The sequence below is a fragment of the Cebus imitator genome, unplaced genomic scaffold (genome assembly GCF_001604975.1).
Source record: "Cebus imitator isolate Cc_AM_T3 unplaced genomic scaffold, Cebus_imitator-1.0 Scaffold801, whole genome shotgun sequence".
Classification (NCBI taxonomy): Eukaryota; Metazoa; Chordata; class Mammalia; order Primates; family Cebidae; genus Cebus; species Cebus imitator.
The window spans coordinates 159,603-178,275 of record NW_016108116.1 but is presented as its reverse complement, the minus strand read 5'-3'; the positions used below and the strand labels follow the sequence as shown (position 1 = coordinate 178,275).

Sequence of the window (18,673 nt, the reverse complement as noted above, 5' to 3'; positions counted from 1 at the left end):
TGGTAGAATCACTTGAGCTTGGGAGGTCAAGGCTTCAGTGAGCCCTGATGGTGCCACTGCACTCCCGCCTGGAGGGAGAGAGCAAAACTTTGTTCCAAAAAAACTAAACTAAACTAAACAAGTAAACTAAAAACATGTGTAGAGACAGTAGAAAGGAGGGTTCAGGCAGGGAAGCCAGACACAAGCTTGAACACTTCATTTGTTGGGGAATATTTGGGAGCCTTCAAGTTTCCTGGTGAAGCAGCTTTAAGGCCAGTGGTGAAAGGCTGAGGAATAAAGGCAGAGTTGGTTCATGCTGACCTTGCAGTTAACTAAAAGTGCAGTTGGGATCCCTGTTAGGTGCCTTGCCTGACTGAGGACCAGCCACTGCCATAAGCACATCAGTGGAGGGACCAAAGCCAAGAAAGCCACCCAGGGTACTCTCAGGGGGCTTGCTAGATGTGGGTCACCTTGTCACACCATCAGCAGTGGCAGCTGATGTTTGTTAAGCATCTGTGAGCAAGGCATTGTGCCAAAGAACAGGGATATATAAGACATTTTATGATTTCAAAGAGATTATAATTCACTCTAGATAGTACAACAGAGCACATCACAACTCCACTGACACTTTCTGTTAATAGGAAGCATAGGTCTTGGGATCCTGGGATTCTGATCCCAGCACTGCCTAGTGGTGTGCCATTATGTACATGGGCCTCTATGTCCATGTTACAAACAAATCAAATTTGATATTATAGTTTTCAAATCCTTTGACTGCAGAATCCTTTCCTCATGGAAAATCTTAAGATATTTTAAAGATAAAAGCAGTGAGTTGAATGGAGATATACAGCAGAGTCCTGTCCCCTCAGCTCAGTCCCTGACAGGTGCCAAGGAACACAGTTTGAAAAATAGTGGAATAGAGCTAAGCAGCGCCAGTCTGTTCCAGCTTGAGGACTCTGTGGAGGTAGATATTGCTGTGAACCAAAGAAGTTCTATGAAAGATTAGACATGCTCCCCGAGAGGGATAAAAAAACAAAAGGAGTGTTTTGCTGGGGGTGGACATTGAAGGATGGGTAGATTTAAAGAGATTGAGGGGAGAATGAAACCTACTTCAGAGGACTTACCACGTAACTGGAGATGTGGAAATGTACCCGGGGATAGGCAAAGAGATCATTTTAAGTAGAGCAGGTGAGTTTTGAAGGGGAGATGGAGTCAGAAATAGGAGACAGGACAGATTATGAAGACCCAGATAGAGAAAGTTATCCTGCTGCTGGGGCCTCTGGTGCCCACCCAGATCAAGGGGGTCTGTGACACAAGAACAAGAGAACTATTGAGGAGTCTGTGTCACGTCCCACCGTGGCTATGGCTCACAATCACCAAGCTTCCCTGACACCTGTCACATCCCTTGTAAGTTCATCAAGTGCCACATTCCTAAGCTCTGTGGTCACAAAGTCCTGTAAGGGAAAGAGGTGGGGTCCGAAGGACAAGGACTTAATACCCAAGACTATTGTGCCCAGATTTTCCAAACAGTAGCTAGTGTGAGCCTAAGGAGAAACAGAACTATTGCCACAGGGAAATCTGAGAGGCTTAGCAATGTCAGGTAGATCTCCTAATTTCAGGGGAGCTAAAAGCTTTTAAACTACCATCATGTCCTTAATCCTAAAATGCCATTAATCCCCTGTAACACTTCTGCATTCTTATGAGTATGTGGGTGGCAACAGCTATTATCTTCATTAAACTGGGAAGTAGAGGTCAAGGAAGAATCATTCATGATGTCTAACACAACAAGAAATGTGAGATGGGGACTTGAAATCTGAGGAGACATTCAGTAAAGAAAGGAGTGGAAGGAACACAAGGACAAAGGACTGGAAATGAAGAAAAGACAAACTCCAACTGAGGTTTCCATCTCAGCTGGGAAGCCTTCCCTAATCCCCCTCTGAGAGAACAGTGCCTTGCTCTGAGCTGGAAATGTCCTCTTGCAGCATGCCTCACACTGTTGGGTAACCATTTACCTATTTCCTTTTTTGGACTGAAAGGTCCACAAAGTCATAGAGCCTGTTTGTCTTGTTCATGGTGTGTCCCCAGCACCTAATGTTTACTGGGTAGAGGAAACTAGAGAGCCTGGGACAGGGAAGGGAATGAGACTCAGAAGCACATGGTTAAATATAAATAAACTGACTGCCAAGGAGGCCTCTGGTTGAGGCTAGAGAGAAAACTTCACCTCCTTCAGGCCATTATCAAGTGTCACCTTCTCAGAGGGGCCTTCCCCAGTCACCTGTCCAGTTACGAGTCACAACCTGTCCCTGCCCCCATTCCACCCACCATCCCTGCCCTTCCTGTCCCCTCCCCTGTTTGTTTCTCACCATGGCACTTGGCACTGACATACACACTTGTCACTTCTTTGCTTATTGTATGTCTCCCCAGCCTAGAATGTAAAAGCTATATGAGGGCAGGATGTCACTGCTGCAACCTTCATCTCTAGAAGAGCGTCTGATACATAGCAGGTTATCAATAAACATTTGTTAAATGAACAAACTGTAGAATGGATGACGCTTTCTAACCCAAGGTCTATGGTAGTCCTCCAAACTTTTGCAATGTAAACACTTCCTCCAGGATTTCTTTCCTGTGTCCCCCACTCCTGAAGACCCAGGGGAAATACCAAACCCTTCTCTGCTTCGTCTCTTTCCAACCCTCCATTCCTCCTCTTTGCTCTCAACAACCTCCATTCTTTGCCCTCTCACTTCTCTCTCTCATTATATTGGTTCATAGAAATGTCCAAAATGGCCAATATGACACCAGCCTATGTGTATTCATACAAGAGCCTGCCTTTAACTGAGGCCCCAGGAACACAATGCAAGAAGGCGAAGGAAACCCCCAGTGCTAAATGGCTAGAGAGGAACCCAGACCTTCCAGAAATCTATGAACAAATTCTTGTTTTCTGCAAGGCACCACTTATTGGATCAAGGAATTCCCCTAAATTATGCCTTGTTGTGTAAAACAAAACTTCCTCTTTTTTTGTCTTAATCTTACCTATCTCAAACCTTAAAAAAATGGGGTCTTCCTTAATCTAGTATTTTAGGTAATTGTGAGTATAACTACATTCATATAATACAGGCCTTTCTTGACCTTATATTCTTCCAGTTAACTCTTCTCTGCTGTCATTCTCTCTAAAAGAAGAGACTTACTTTTACCACTCAATCCTATCAACAAGCATTTACCCAACATGCCAGAGCACCTACCATGCCAGGCACTGTCCTAGGCACTGAGGCTACAGTGTGCTTACTTTCTAGTGAGGGAAAAACATAATAAATGAACAAATATGTACTAATTCAGGTGACAGAAATAAGTGCCAAGGAGAAAAATAAAGCAGAGTAATAGAATGGAGAATTAGAAAATGATGACGGGTGGGAAAAGTTTGCTATTTACAGGATGACCAGGAATTTTTCTGATGAGGTGACATTTGAGTATATTCTTGAATTAAATGAAGAATTCAACCATGTGACTGAGGGAACAGTATTTCTGAAGGTGTAAACAGCAAGTACAGAGGCCTTGAAGCAAGAGATTCTTTGTCATCACCTTCTAGTCACCTTTTTCTAACGTTTCAAAATTACTTCGTACTTAAGGATTTTGGAAGCCAAAACTGTGTCCAGTATTTTAGAAACAAGTCCACTAAAGACTTTTTATAATGATGATAATAAAAAATAATCATAGTTTACATTCACTGAGGGCTTACTATGTGCCCATCACTCTATAGGCTCATCCAGCTCATGCGCACCAGAGCCAACATTCAAACCCAGGCAGTCTGGCTCTAGAGCCAGGGTAGCTAAGAGCGTTTTTGCTTCATTTGCAGTACACATTTCAGTGGCATCCATCATTTGGTTCTCCTTTTTAAGTTATTCACCCCAAGGCATCTCCCAGGGCATGCTGTACGTTAAGAGCTGAGCTGTGAGCTAGAAAAACAAAGATGAATAAACCACCAATGGAGCACTTAGGAAGGTCACAGTTCTGCGTGGAGGCAAGGCAAGCCAGGAGAGCAGCACAGAGGATGAGTGCCGCACAGGGGGTGGCAACACAGTGCAGGCAGCACAGCCAAGAGGCTGGCAGACAGGTGTACACACTAGGGCACATGCTCAACGGGCAGCACAGTAATTCCTGGGCCCCCCCCCCTTTCCTGAGTCAGAGCCCATTGTTCCATTGGATAATTTGGGTGGGTTTCAGTAGTAATAATAATTATTATTACTATTATAAATGCTACTACGTATTAAGTAACCACATGGGAAGCATCATGCTAAGACATCTACATACAGAAAAATAATATTGAAGGCAGCTAACCTGTCTTGAGTGCCTACTATGTGCCAGCAGAGTTCTCAGCTCTTTGTTGTCATGAAAACTCCATGCCGTGACAGACATAAGAGGTCCTGTAAAGGCTAGTATCTTGTATGTTCACAATCTAAAGATGGGCATTTACTGAATAATAGAAAGAAAAAAGGTGGATATCAGTTTTATTGAAATAGGTCTACAACAAAAATATTGGCCTGATATTATGGACAAGAATTCCTGCATCCTGGAAAGACTGAGGTAGAGAGACACCAACATGATGAAGATCCTATAACAAAATCAAGCAAAAGCTGGTTTTTCAAAGGAAGGACTCTGGATGAAGCTGAAGCTGCTGATCTGGTATTAGAGATGGGCCCACCCATACCAGGAGGCACAGGACTAGTTATTGCTGAAAATGTAAGAGTTAACAAGTGAGTGACTGAATTACAGATGACTCAGCATATACAGATTGCAGAGCAGGTTAGCATCGACTTGAGTACAGTGTTTAGTATACAGGCATTGCCCTGTCTGTCAGTCTCCCTTCCCACTTTTTCTCCCCTGTCCTCCCTTCCCTCTTCTCCTGGGACAGGAAGGGTCTTGGCCTCCAAAACCTTTAAGTAAGAAGTAATTTTGAAACGTTAGAAAAAGGTAGCTAGAAGGTGATGACAAAGAATCTCTTACTTCAAGCCCTCTGTACTTTTCAAAGGCAGGTGAAGCTGCTGATTCTGATGCTTCACGAAGCTAATGATTTATTCATTTTCTGCCTCAGAATGAGTCCTTCAAGTTTGATGACAGTTTGCAAAACCAGGAATAGAAACCAGTTCTTCTGACCCCAGATTCAACTTCTCTTCCTGACAGTGCAGTTTCATGTGCTTCACAGTATATTTCTTGCTAAATATATTATTTTGCATTTGCCCACATTTGAAATTCATATCACTTCTCTGCCCATTATGGCCTAAAGAGAGATGTTCACCTAAAATCACCACTGAACAAATAATGGAAATGATCTTCCCCTGCTTCCCTGTCTTTTTCCTACCCTATTCATAGTCCTCCCATTGTGGAAATTGCCCACCTCTTCTGCAAGGTGCCTTGCTCTCCAAGAAGCATTTGACGAGAGCCTTACCCATGATGCTAGGTGGCCATGGGAATGTATTCTGAAAGGCCAGGTTACAGCAAAGGTGAGAGTGTAGGTTTAAACAAATTCTATAAAATGTTAAACTCTCTGTAGTCCACATCCTCAAGGCTTAAATTAACAGCACAAATCTTATTAGCCTCACAAAGTTCCTTCACTGTTTCTCAAATAGGGAAGTTCTGGGAGCATCTCCCCACTGTGGGTGGCTAACGTATTAAATCATAAGAGCAATTAATCTCTGTGTTCATAAAGTACTTAAGCTCCTGACACATCCTATAAATGGAGGCCTAAATAACCTCAGGAATGTGCCCAAGGAGGTCAGGACCGCTGACGCTCAGTGAGTTTCCAGAAAGGAGGTAACAGCCAGGCCACCTTGGAAGGGAAGGGAAGCAGCATACTGCCGGCATCACCCCTGTGCCAGGTACCAGCCTAGGTACTCACATACTCGAGCTCATTGATTTCTACAACAATCTGAGCAGAACTGGGATTCCCACGCAGATCAGTCTGACCTCATACTCATCCTCTCTCTGCCTTGGACTGGATCCGTAAATGTGACAAGAGGAAAATGTAGAACACAGAGTCTTGGGACAAGAACACCTGTCATGTGCTTGTATTAGGACACTTGAATTCTGACTATAGTTTTGCTATTAACTTCTTGTGTGACCCTGTATAACCTTGCAAAAATCACACTCTCTCTCCTGAGATAATTTTTCCCTTTTCAAAGGCAGGAAAGCTCTGGGTACTTGAAACAGTACAATGGAGCCTGAGAGGTTTGAGATGACAAGGAACCTGCTTGCACTCGCCTTCAACAGCCCATCTCCTCATGGCACAGAAATGGGCTCCAGAACACCCTTCAGAGGGGACTCCCAGCCTCTTCTCTTGCATACAGCAGGAGCAGCCCAGGTAACATGTCACAACAAAATCCTGCCTGGGCTTCTCCCTTTGCTGCCACTTTTTCTCCCCTATCGTCCCCTAAGCCCTGAACTGTGCCATCCTCCCTTCCTTTCTTCTCCTGGGACAGGAAGGTGCTGCTAATTCTGCTGCTGCACAGAGCTAATGATTTCTTTCCTGCAGGGTGACTGGGCCATGTGGAGCATCTGTGACCACAATAAAGAGATTGAAGATTAAAGGAGGATGATTAGGCAGAATTCCCATGGCAAAGTGGTGTGGTAATTGAGCCAAGTCATGACTCAGGCATGTAGAAGGGTGTGAAGCTGCTGTGGTATAAGCATTAGGGGCAAGAGCAGAAGAGAGAGCGCTTGTCTGGGCTAGTCCTACTGTGCAAGAAGAATTGATCATGATGAAGTTTTGCTCTTATTCTAGCCTGGCCACAGCTTTGCCATAATCTCTTCCCAGAATCCTTTTGACTGTTAACAGTTCTGTCTTCCTCACTAAGCATTTGTCAAGAAGATAAATGAATAAGTGAATGAAGTTACGAGGTAACCAGTGAAGAAAGCTCTTACGTGACTTCCAACCCTTCAATCTTTTCTTCTTGTTTCTTGACTATGCTGAGAGTTTGCTAGGTGGATAAGACAAGTAGATGTATTATACAAGCATCGACTGCCCCTACTTATGGGACTAGGCAATATATCACGGAGGACTGGGGGCACCACCCTTCCCCAGTCCCAGGCAATCTTCACCAAAGCCCCTACGCCAGCCCCTAGTAGCCCCTAGTACTCTTGCTGTGTTTTGCTGACAAAGACCTCAGAAGGATTACTTTCTTGACTCAATCTTTCATGAAAGCTCTGTGTCATTACCTGATTTTCTCTCCCTGCTCTCCCAGGACCTGGATCTGACATCCTACTATGCCTGACAGCTAAGGGAATAAGACACAGGCATGAGCTTCTTGGGGACAGTTGGCCGTCTGCTCCTCTGGGGAGCCTTTGAATTGACACCCACAAAGAACGGACTGGGCACTGACCTACCTGGGTCAGAAGCAGGAAAAGATGACCTCCAGAAGCCCTGACAAATCTGCTTCTGAACAATCACTGCTTTCAACTTTCCTGCTGCTCCCTGTACACATAACCAGTATCACACATGCATTCAGATTCCCTGCTGAGTGAGAGCTGGGGCTCCTAGGCTGTGCCTCAGGTCCCACCTCTCAGTTTGGCCTGGAAATCTTAGCATCCAGATATTTTTGAAGAAACTAAAGCATGTTTCTCTGTTATTTCTGCATGTAAACTCTTCAAGGCATCAGCAGCCATCTCCCAAACTTCCTGAAACGATCACAGCCCACTACTGGCTCATCTACCAACACCATCTTCCTGCCCAATACTCTGTAGGCCCTAGAATTTTCACACTTTATTCTTTTTATTTCCAAGAGCCAACAAATGGCAAATAAGTTCTAAATCCCAAATGAATATTGCTCAGGGGGTACAGGCTTGCAGAGGTGAAATGTCATCCAGTTCAGCCACCCACTGGAGTTCCAGCACTATGGCAGGGCTCATGGGAGAATCAGGAGGAGAAATCAAGGCCTCTTCCCTCAGAGAATTCGTCATCTAATTCAGAGGCAAGAATTACAAATAGGTAACAACAGAAAGTGCTAAAGAGCCACATGAAATAAGAGCCTAGTTGTATGCTTTAGAATCTCAGTCTACCACAGGCATCAGAGCTAGAGAGAGCTAGTCAATCTCACATTTAAAGAACACCTATCTTGATAACAACAAAGAGAGCTTATAGGAGACAGAGAGAGGAAGGAGGAGAAATCTGTCTTTCATAGTAAAGCAGAAAAATATGGTCTGGAGGCAGGGAACATAAGGCCGATTGACACTTCAGCAATGAGAGGAAATATCCTCTCCACAGGGCGTACATCAAGCAAATGACTTTGTAACTTTACTTCATCCTCTTCGTTTACATAGAGCATGTCCCAATAGAGGGTATTGAACTCCCAAAAATTCTGTAACGGGAGCTTTGAGCCCCTATGCTAAGGCCTGCTCCCACACTGTGAAGTGTACTTTCATTTCAATAAACCCCTTCTTTCCTTCCTTGCTTTGTTTATGCATTTTGTCCAGTTCTTCATTCAAGATACTAAGAACCTAGACACCCTCCACCGTTGACAATAGAGCTCAAGTCCAGTGAGATAGGAAGGCAGAGACCCAGCCATTTATAAGAATACAAAATAGAACATTATAAACACCATGAGAGGACTGCAGAGGATCGGGGAAGAGAGAGAGTCTGACTAGGAAGACTCAGAAATGTTTTCATAGGAAAGGTAAATGTTTAAATGTCTTTACATGGTTAGAATTTTGATAGAAGACAGGGAGAACGGGATCCAGGAAGAAGAAGTCAAGTGAATAAAACAGAAACAAGAGAAAATGGAGGATTGACTTAGAGAACATCAAGAAATCCAGTGTGGCTGGAAAGAAGTAAGAATACATCACCAAAAAAATCTGCTTGCCATGGAAAGCCTTGAATAACATGATAAAGTTTTGGGACTTGATTCTTATGTAAGATTATAACCCTTTATTCTTAAAGGACATGATAATCCTTCTTGAGAAGAGATAATTCCTCTGAGAATAGTGTGGAAAATAAATTAGAAAGGAAGACTGGAGGCAGGAATCTTGATAGTTGATAGTTACACAAAAGTCCAAGCAAATAGTAACCAAGACCTCTCCTGAGAGATAGCAGGAATAAAGATTAGGCGAGGAGAGAGACACGAAACAAATTTGTACAGTCTCAGAGCACAAGAGACCTCTGGAGGCACAGACTTGCAGAGGCGGAAGTCATCCAGTTCATCCAGCTGCCACTTCAGACTCCTTCCTCATTTTACAGATAAAGGGGGAAATAAAGTCACAAAATGGAAGTGTCTTTCCCAAGTTCACAATGAAAGTACATTCAGGGTCCTGAAGAGAAGCCAGGGCTTCCAAGTCTCAATTCAAGGGCTCTCTGGAGCACCAGGGAGAGGAAAGGCCAGGAAGGGCTGAAAGGAAAATCAGGAGGAGACCTGACTGTTCTTGAAAGGGGGACAGGCAAATGCCTGAACTTTGGCTTCCACATACCATCTTCCCTAAATTCACCTCTTCCCATCCTGATAGAATTGGCCCGGGAGGGGAGCAGTGAGAGAACTGAAAACCCTGATGGTACCCCAAAGGAACTGTAAGAATGCCTAAAATACAATGGGAACATCACAGATTATAAAGCTATTTACCTATCTTCCCTACCCCACTTCCTCCACTCCCACTTTAACTCGGGACATATGCATTCCTTTAGTCAACAGACCTTCATCAGGTGCCAGCTATTGTGGGTTTTCTGGGTCCTAAGGTTGCGCAAGACCCCTGGGAGGCCCAGAGCCACAGTTCAACTCCACAACCCTTGCCTTTGCCCAGCTGTGTCTTGGCCGGGCAGGTTTAGCCTGTTGGCATCCTCGTGTCAAGCCTTTTAAACCAACCACCCTGCTCCAGAAATTTTCTCAAAAGCAACTCAAAATGGTTTGATAGTTCCTCAAAAAATTGAACATAGAGTTACCATGTGACCCAGCAACTCCATTCCCAGTTGCAGAGGACTGAAACTAGTTGCAGAGGACTGAAAACACATCCACACAAAAATTTGTTCATGAATGTTCACAGCAGCATGATTCAAAGAGTCAAAAGAAGGAAACAGCCCCAATGGCCACCAATGGATGAATGCATAAGCAAAACATGGTACACTGTCTATCCATATAATGGACCGTTATTCAGACTTCAAGGGAAAGAAGTGCTAAAAACCTGCCTCAACATACGTGAACCTTAAAAACATTGTGTTATGTGAAATAAGCTAGTCCAAAAAAAGAGGCCACATATTGTATGATTCCACTTGCATTAAATATCTAGAATAGGCAAATCCATAGAGACAGAAAGCATATTAGTGGCTGCCAGGGACTGGAAGAGGGCAGAATGGCAGATGACTGCTAATGGACACAGAATTTCTTTCAGAACGATCTTGGCAATAGGTGAGCAATACTAGATAACATTGAATCGTACACTTTAAATGAGTGACTTTTATGGTATGTGAATTATATCTCATTAAAGCTCTTCACCTAAAAGAAAAAGAAGAAACTCAGAAACCTGACCTGAATGATCCAAATTCTGCCATGGTCAGCCACTTTGAAGACATCGGTTTTGACTTATTAACCATGTGCTAGGAATTACCTAAAATTCCATGGGCTGTGTTAACAGTAATTTCTGACACTTGCTAGCTCGTTTCATTGTGGAGAAGATATGGTATGTGATGTTGGGGAAGGGGGTGATGGCGGCTTTTGCATCAAAAAACAAAAGCCCACAGTAGAAGAAAGGGCTGGCTGCAAGCTGGGAAGGAGGAGCACAGCTCCAGGCTGAAACCTGCACACTCAATGCCCAGGAAACCTAAGCTTCTTTCCTTTGGCTCAGAACACATTTTCTGACAAAGTGAAAATATCGCTGATATCAGAGTTACCTTCAGAAACCACTGACTCCCACAGACGTTATTAAAAAGGAAAGGGCCTATAATTAACAGGACAGTAATTCACCTGCAAAAAAAATTTCAAATAGAAACTTCTTTTTGCATATGATAATAAATGACCTTTCAATATCAAGAGATCTCAAAGGGTTTTATGTCTATTAATTAGTCGTGCTCCTCTCCAGGGGAAGGTGTTCCTTTACCCTACCTGCAGTTTATCCACCTGCTTAATGCCAAAGGGCTAAGCAGGAAAAAGTGCCTGCCCCAGCGTTACACAGAGATCTTCCTTTGTAATACAACAGCCATCCTCTGGATCCTGTAGGATTCATCTCAATAGACACCCAACATCTCAAAAGAAGGAAAAAGGAAGTCCATGATAATTATCCTTAATGATTTGGCCAAAATATGATGAGGAGACTCCCTGAAAACTCCATTAGGGCAAAATAGTACCTGTCACACCCACTAGGCACAACTGCATCCCAAGGGAAATGGACAGCAAAGGCTTACAATAGGATCAAGAACTGCAGGGAAGAGGCAGCAACTGGAACTTCTTCAGGCTCACGCCAAACCAGTGCCTGAGCTGTCAACTGTAAAAAGAAAAGGGGAATTTTTTTTCTCTGTAGGTTTTGTTTCTGTAAATAGAAGCGTCTGTCTTATCTCCCCAAATAGATGACAAGATCCATTAGTATTGGGGCCATCTAAGTTCTGGAGAAGCATAGGAAAATAATATATGTTTGATTGGTTAAGGGTCAGGAGATTCTCATTTTAAGGTCAGACTCCTTCATAGAGTGTCATAAGGAAGTTACTTTGGTCTTACTCACTTCGGTCTATGTGGAAAGTTATTTCTCTCATTGGTGAGGGAGTAATCACCAGTCCTGTTCTAGAAGAGGCAACATAACATAGGGGTTGCAAACAAGGGCTTTGGAATCAGGAAGACATGGGTTCAAACCTCAGCTCAACCAGATGCAGGCTGTGTGTCCTTGAGCGAGTTACTTATTCTTCTCTGAGCCCCAGTGTCCTTGTTTGAAAAATGAAAACAATATTCTCTGTCTCATGGAGTTGTTGTGGGAATTAAACAAGATAATAAGTTCCTTATAGATTTGGAATATTAGACTTTGTCAGGTGCACAGGATGCAGTTGGAGGCCATTATCCTAAGCAAATTAACACAGGAGCAGAAAACCAAACACCACATATTCTCACTTATAAGTGGAAGCTAAACTTTGGGTACTCAGGGACCTAATGATGACAACAATAGACACTGGGGACTACTAGAAGGGGGAAGAAGGGGAGAAAAGGCTGAAAAACCATTGGGTACTATTCTCACTATCTGGGCAGTGGGATCATTCATATCCCAAAGCTCAACACCAAGCAGTATGCCCATGTAATAAACCTTCACATATACCCATGGAATATGCAATAAAAATTGAAATTATTTTAAGGAGATAATATATATAAAATGCTTAATGCAGAGCATAGCACACAATAAGACTTCAATAAATTGTAGCTTAAAAGCATCTTACCTTTGAGACCAAAGGTCACACTACAACATGACTGCTTTTAAAGCAGCAAAACACATTGAAAAATAATTTTTAAAAATAGGGTACATCCTCATGCAATTTATAAATGTTAATGAGAAACAGAACACCCATAATTGCCTCCTCCATTTTCCACAGAGAAAGACTGAGAAGCACGAAGTTCTGAGGCCTTTATTGAATTTCTGAAGAGAGCCATGCTTAAATATTACCCCTAAAGCCACTGTCAACCTTAAGACTGGCATCACAGAATCTCAGAATGCCAATGCCAAAAGAAAGCTCCAACCCTCTCCTTCTACAGACGAAGAAACAAAGGTCACATTTGGTGCTTCCTTCAAATGTGTTTTATTTCTAGCCCCTGTGGCTTCCCCATTCTTCCCTCTAGTCAACCCCTTTCTACCCTATCGATGATAGTGATACCTGTGAAGCAATTTGAACCACAGAGAAGGATCTTGTGTACCTCAGGGAGACTGAACTTTCAATCTCAGTGACACAAAGTTTTTAAGGACTAAGACTACATTTTATCTCAGTGCCCACAAAAGGTGCCCTCTGTATGCTCACAAATTGATTAGCTGACTGGCTGATCAATAAAGTTCTCTGCCCATTCTGTCAGAGTGTATTAAGTGTTAAATGAATGCACACACGGCAGATCCTACACTTAAGAACATAATCTTTCTCTCACTGCAGCATCAAACAAAGAGAATTGCCCATCTAACCAAAAGAAACAGTTGCTAGGGAACCGTGGAACATGCCAGGAGAAAAGGGGACACAGCATTGTTGTTCTGTGTCATGATGGCTATTGTCTTCACCCCGGCCCATCCCACCCCCACTCCTCTTATCTGCCTCTGGGACAACCAAATCTTCTCTAGGTCTTTTATTCTAACAGGTGAGAAGAGACATAACTGAAGAGAACTAAGTAGAGATGCAAAAGTAGGAAGAGAACCTTAATGTGACCCAGCTCTCAGAATTTACGAACAGACTTAAGAAAGTCCTGACCCGTGCTGGGAGACCCCAGACAGCCAAGGATGCTAGCTGGAGGGAGGATAACAAGACTACAAAAGGCAGAGGGCCTGGGAAATGCCAATAGAAGCACTGGATCTTAGGCCCATGAGTCACCCTTTAGAAGTTACATTTCTTCAGTGTACCACAGTTCTTCTCGTTATCTAGACTTAAAGACTTTGAATCTCACCTAATGTTCCCATCTTCCCTGTCCCTCATCTAATCTGTCCCCAAACCCCATCCCTTTACTTCTGCTATTATCCATCTGCCTTCCTATAGTTTTGAACTACTGTATCCAGGTCAAAGCCCTTGTCACTTCTCACCCGGGCCATATAGTAAACTCCTAACTGATCTCTCTGCTTAGTATTCCTCTTTCGAATTCCTCTTGTACACCACAGTTCAGGGGGACCAGCTCAGTCTAGATTGCCCAGAACTATCCCACTGAAAATCTCATATCCTGGGAAACTCCTTAGTCCAAGACAAACTGAGACATCTGACCACCCACAACAGAGCCATTAGATTCTTTTCTGAACGATGCTTTGATTATGTCATTTTTCCTGACCAAAACCCTGCTTCTCCTTTCTCATTAAAATAAACCCTAAAGTAGGCCCCACATCTGCCTCAGAGAATATCTCAGAAAGCATATTGTGCTAGAGTGAGGAAACAAATATACCAGGCGTGGCTTCAGTCACAGTGGTGAAACCCTTGGCAAATACACTCAATCTAGATGAATTGCAGTTTCCTCGTCTATAAAATTAAGAGGCTAAGACCTGATTTCCCTTTCAGTTCCAAAATTTTCTCAGTCTACTCTTCTAAATCCCTTTGCTCAAGCCAGACTTACCAGCTCACTTGAATCCAAACACAAAATATAAACTCTCACCTTAGTACCTTTGATTTTTCCCTTCTCCCCCCTCAGAAGTTCTTTGCTTTCTTCTTTGCCCACCTGAATCCTTTCAGGAATAACATGAAACTCATCTCCTAAGGGATATCCAGGCCCAGCCATGAGGACACCACAGGCACCTAGGTTTCTAATACTCAGCACTTAGCATGTACTATCCCTGGAGTTCAAAATATTTTTCTATGTGAAGCTTCTTTATTCCAACGGAAGTAAAATCTTTCTACACTGTTGTGATTCCCTTGCAGAATCCTGAACACATACTAAGTAATAGCAAGTGCTATTACCAATAACCTATTGGTTGGTGGATACATAGGAAAAGGTCCAAACAGGGATCTAGATGTGAGACAAACGTAGAAATACAGGTGAGTATACAATTTTTTGCACCTTACATAAGATTCTCCAGTGCTTCCATAATCCAATAATTCATTTACCCCAAAAATATTTACTAAGAATCTCCCATGCTTAAGACACTATTCTGGAATCCAAAGGCATGGAGATGGGAAATGAAGAGGTCCGGGTCTCTAGCAACATTTCTGTCTCACAGATATGATAAACTTCCACGTTGTCCCTCAACTCAAACTTCTTAGTAGTAAGTCTTAGAAGCCTTAAGTGGTAGAAGTTCCACCATCAGCACCCCTCATTCCCAAAACTGACCATGTATCGACTTCTCCCAAATAGCCCGTGGAGCTATTAAATTAAAAATAATAGTAATTCAAAATAGGTTAACAGATTAGTATCCAAATATCTACTGGCACAAGAAAAAGACTCTCTAGTTCCAACTTTGACATATGTTTGTAAATGACCATATAGATATCCTTCTTCAGTACAAGTTGACTGTTGCCCTCTATTAGCATTGGCAAGTGACATATTAAGGATGAACTCAGCCAACCCCTCTGTCTTTTGGGACCCTCACAGCACAAATACACACACACACACACACACACACACATTCTTCTAATTAAATGGGGCTGGAACTTAAATCATATCACCTACTCTAGTGACAAACAGGTTCATGAGCAAGTGGGGGAAGTAAATAAACCAAACGGTTTGCAGAGGGAGAGGTCAAGTTGGGCTGAACTGGGCTGGGACCAGAGTGATTCAGGCTTTGCCACAGAATGGGTGTCTCCTAGGATGGCCTGGTAGGATAATTAAAACCCCTATAAATAGGATGAGTTTTCAGGTCTCCAGTATCCTCTCTGACTCCTGAATCTTCTGCTCCTTCCTCCGCAAGCAGGTAAGACATGCACAGGGGAGCAATGGTAGTATCTACAGCACTCTCAAGAGTCAGATAATACACTAGGCTGGGGAGGTCTGAGGCTAATTCCTGTGGGTAATAGACTTGGATCCCTTCTGCTTCCTTTTTCTGGCTCTATCTGAGAATACAATGACAGCTGGGGTTGACTACTTCTTCGCCTGTGAAATGCAAGTGCCTTCGCTTCAATGCGTCTCAGGTATCTCAAAACTGAGGGCTAGAACGATTGATGAATAGCTTCGTTTCCCATAGTGGAGCATTTACTTTTTGTGCAAGTTAGGAAAGACCGAATAGTTTAGGGCCAAGGCCCTGGACCATGGGCCCAGGATTGCTCAAGTCTCATTGCGATGAATTGCAGCAACAAACTCAGCTTGTCCCAAGTGATCTATTATTCATCTCTTATTCTTACAGACATCACTGTATGCTTTTGGCAGTTCAGTGTGCTCTGCAGATAGGGCTTCAGTTTGGAGGCCTATATACCCACTAACTGGATTTTTTGTGCCGCAGGAAAAAAACATAATTAAGATCCAGATCCCAAAAGACCCACCTCTCTCAGCATGGCCAATGTGGACCTAACTGATTATATATACCTCCTATAATCTGTCCCCTTAATTTGACTATGTATCCACTTGTTATTTTTATCTGTGACAGCTTTTATAGTCATTATTTTCATTGTATAAGCATGTCCCAAAATCATCCAGGCCAGAGGTATTTGCTGGCATTTAGCCTACCAGAAAGCTTTCTTAGACCGTGGAGAGAGGCTTTCATCCTTCTTCCTTGCTTGAGGAAGGCTTGTTACAAGGCTGAAACTGTTCAGTGGGATCTATTTAGTGCCCACTTCAGTTTGCTAGTTGTTTTTCAAAAATTATGGCCTACTATGCTGGCTTCCAGCCCTGCCTCTATTGAGCTTCCCGTCCTCCCTTCCTTTTGTTCTGAGAGTTTCAATCAAGCAAGTCCTAACCGGAGTAGAGGATGGGATAAGTAAAATACCTACCATGCATTTTTTGATTTTTAAGAAATTGCCTCCTTATATTTATAGAAGAGGAACTAAGTTTGCACCATCTCCCACCATAGCAATGATATTTGGTCCCTGACTGTGAGTCAGGGCAAGGAAAGGTTCTCTCACTTCTTAAACTTTTTTCCAGATTCAGAGGGGTCACTTTCCCTCTGGTAATGCTGTCTCTTGGTCATTATCCAAGGGCAGGAGAAATCTTGTTTCTTCTTTTAGGTTCACCTGTATTTGTCAAAATGGCTCAACTCCTGAATAGCATACTCAATGTGGTAGAGGTGTTCCACAAATACGCCAAAGAGAATGGGGACCGTGCCTTATTATGCAAGGAGGAGTTGAAGCAACTGCTCTTCGCTGAGTTTGGAGACATCCTTCGGGTAAGATACACAGACACATAGCCCCATGGAATCATGTGTGAATGACTCTGACCCCTGACCCAGGATTGGATGCTTTGCTTTATTTGGTCATGCTTTACCCTGCAACAAAAAAAGTTTTCAGGCAGCTTCTTAGTAATTCTCTCCCAGTGTACACACACGCACACACACGTGCACACACACACACACACACACGCACACACACACACACGCACGCACACACACACACGCACACACACACGCACGCACGCACACACACACACACACGCGCACACACACACACACCTTGTATCTGAGTTTGAACAGGAGGGAGTACAAACTTCAAGGTAACAGGGAATCATTTCTCAGAAGAAAACCTGAGATTCATACCTTGAGTTCTACATTTTAGTGCTACCCACACATCTTCTCATGTATTCATTCATTCAAATCAATAAAGAGTCACTGAGCACCTGCTCTATGCCCCTAGGCACAAGGGATAAAAACATGAATAAAGTCAGCTTCCTCTCCTTTTAGGATCTCACAGGCAGTGAGAAAAAAAAAGGAGGTAAACAACTAGAATATAGCCTGGGATGGAATGGGATAACTTTGAAATGAATCAAATTAATTACTAATGGAGCTGATTTTAAATAAGTGTATCTACTCCCTATGGTCATGCTCCCATTGATCCAGCAGGGTTCTGAGAGCCAGCTGATTAAAGACTAGCGCCAAGTCCACACCACTTCAGATTAATGGTTTCTCAACCTAGGGAGGTACATGCAGCATCGAATGGATTGGGTCATGAACACTGATACACATCTTAGTATACACAGGACAGCATCTGATTTTGCTCTTTGTTTTGTCTTCTCACAGAGGCCAAATGACCCAGAGACTGTGGAAACCATCTTGGACCTCTTAGATCGAGACCGGGATGGACATGTTGATTTTCATGAGTACCTCTTGTTGGTGTTCCAGTTAGTCCAAGCCTGCCATCGTAAGCTAGACAATAAGTCACATGGAGGTAGGACCTCCCAGCAAGAAAGGGGGCAGGAGGGAGCACGAGACCATAAGTTCCCAGGTAACACAGGTAGACAACACAGACAGAGGCACGAGGAAGAAAGGCAGAACTCCCACCACAGTCAGTCTGAGAGACAAGATAGGGACTCTCACTATGGTCAGCCTGAGAGACAAGACAGAGAATCACACCATGGTCAGCCTGAGAGACACGACAAGGATTGCAGCCTTGATCACTCAGAAAGACAAAGTCAAGATTCCAGCTCCGGTGAAAGCGTGAGTCACAAATCTAGCAGTGGCCAGGCTAAATGGCAGGGGCATATCTTTGCCTTAAATCAGTGTGAAAAACCAGTTCAGGATTCTCATTATGGTCAATATGAAAGGCTTGCACAACAATCTGAAACACTTGGACAAGACTCTCGCTTTAACCAGACAAATCCACAGAAATCAAGCTCTTATTATAGACAGTCTGGGAGGCTGGATCAGGAATCAGGCTGTAGTCAGACAGACAGGCAAGGCCAGAGTTCCCACTATGGTCAGACAGACAGACAAGGCCAGAGTTCCCACTATGGGCAGACAGACAGACAAGGCCAGATTTATCATTATGATCAGGCAGACAGACAGGACCAGAATTCCCACTATGGTTATTCAGACATACAAGGCCAGAGTTCCCATTCTGGTCAGATGGACAGACAAGGCCAGAGTTCCCACTACAGTCAGATGGGCAGACAAGGCCAGAGTTCCAACGGTGGTCAGACAGATAGACAAGACCAGAGTTATC

At 43.4% G+C, this 18,673-nt stretch overlaps 1 protein-coding gene across 1 annotated transcript in view; it reads left to right on the top strand.

Moving 5' to 3' along the window:
- Window positions 1-15,475: 15,475 nt before the first annotated feature.
- The window catches only part of RPTN (repetin), a 5,657-nt gene continuing 2,459 nt past the window's right edge, over window positions 15,476-18,673 (top strand). Inside the window, exons 1-3 of the mRNA XM_017520085.2 lie at window positions 15,476-15,501; window positions 16,748-16,905; window positions 17,752-18,666. Of these exons, the coding sequence (XP_017375574.1) occupies window positions 16,768-16,905; window positions 17,752-18,666 (1,053 nt within the window). The 5' untranslated portion in view covers window positions 15,476-15,501; window positions 16,748-16,767. The remainder of the gene's footprint in view (window positions 15,502-16,747; window positions 16,906-17,751; window positions 18,667-18,673) is intronic.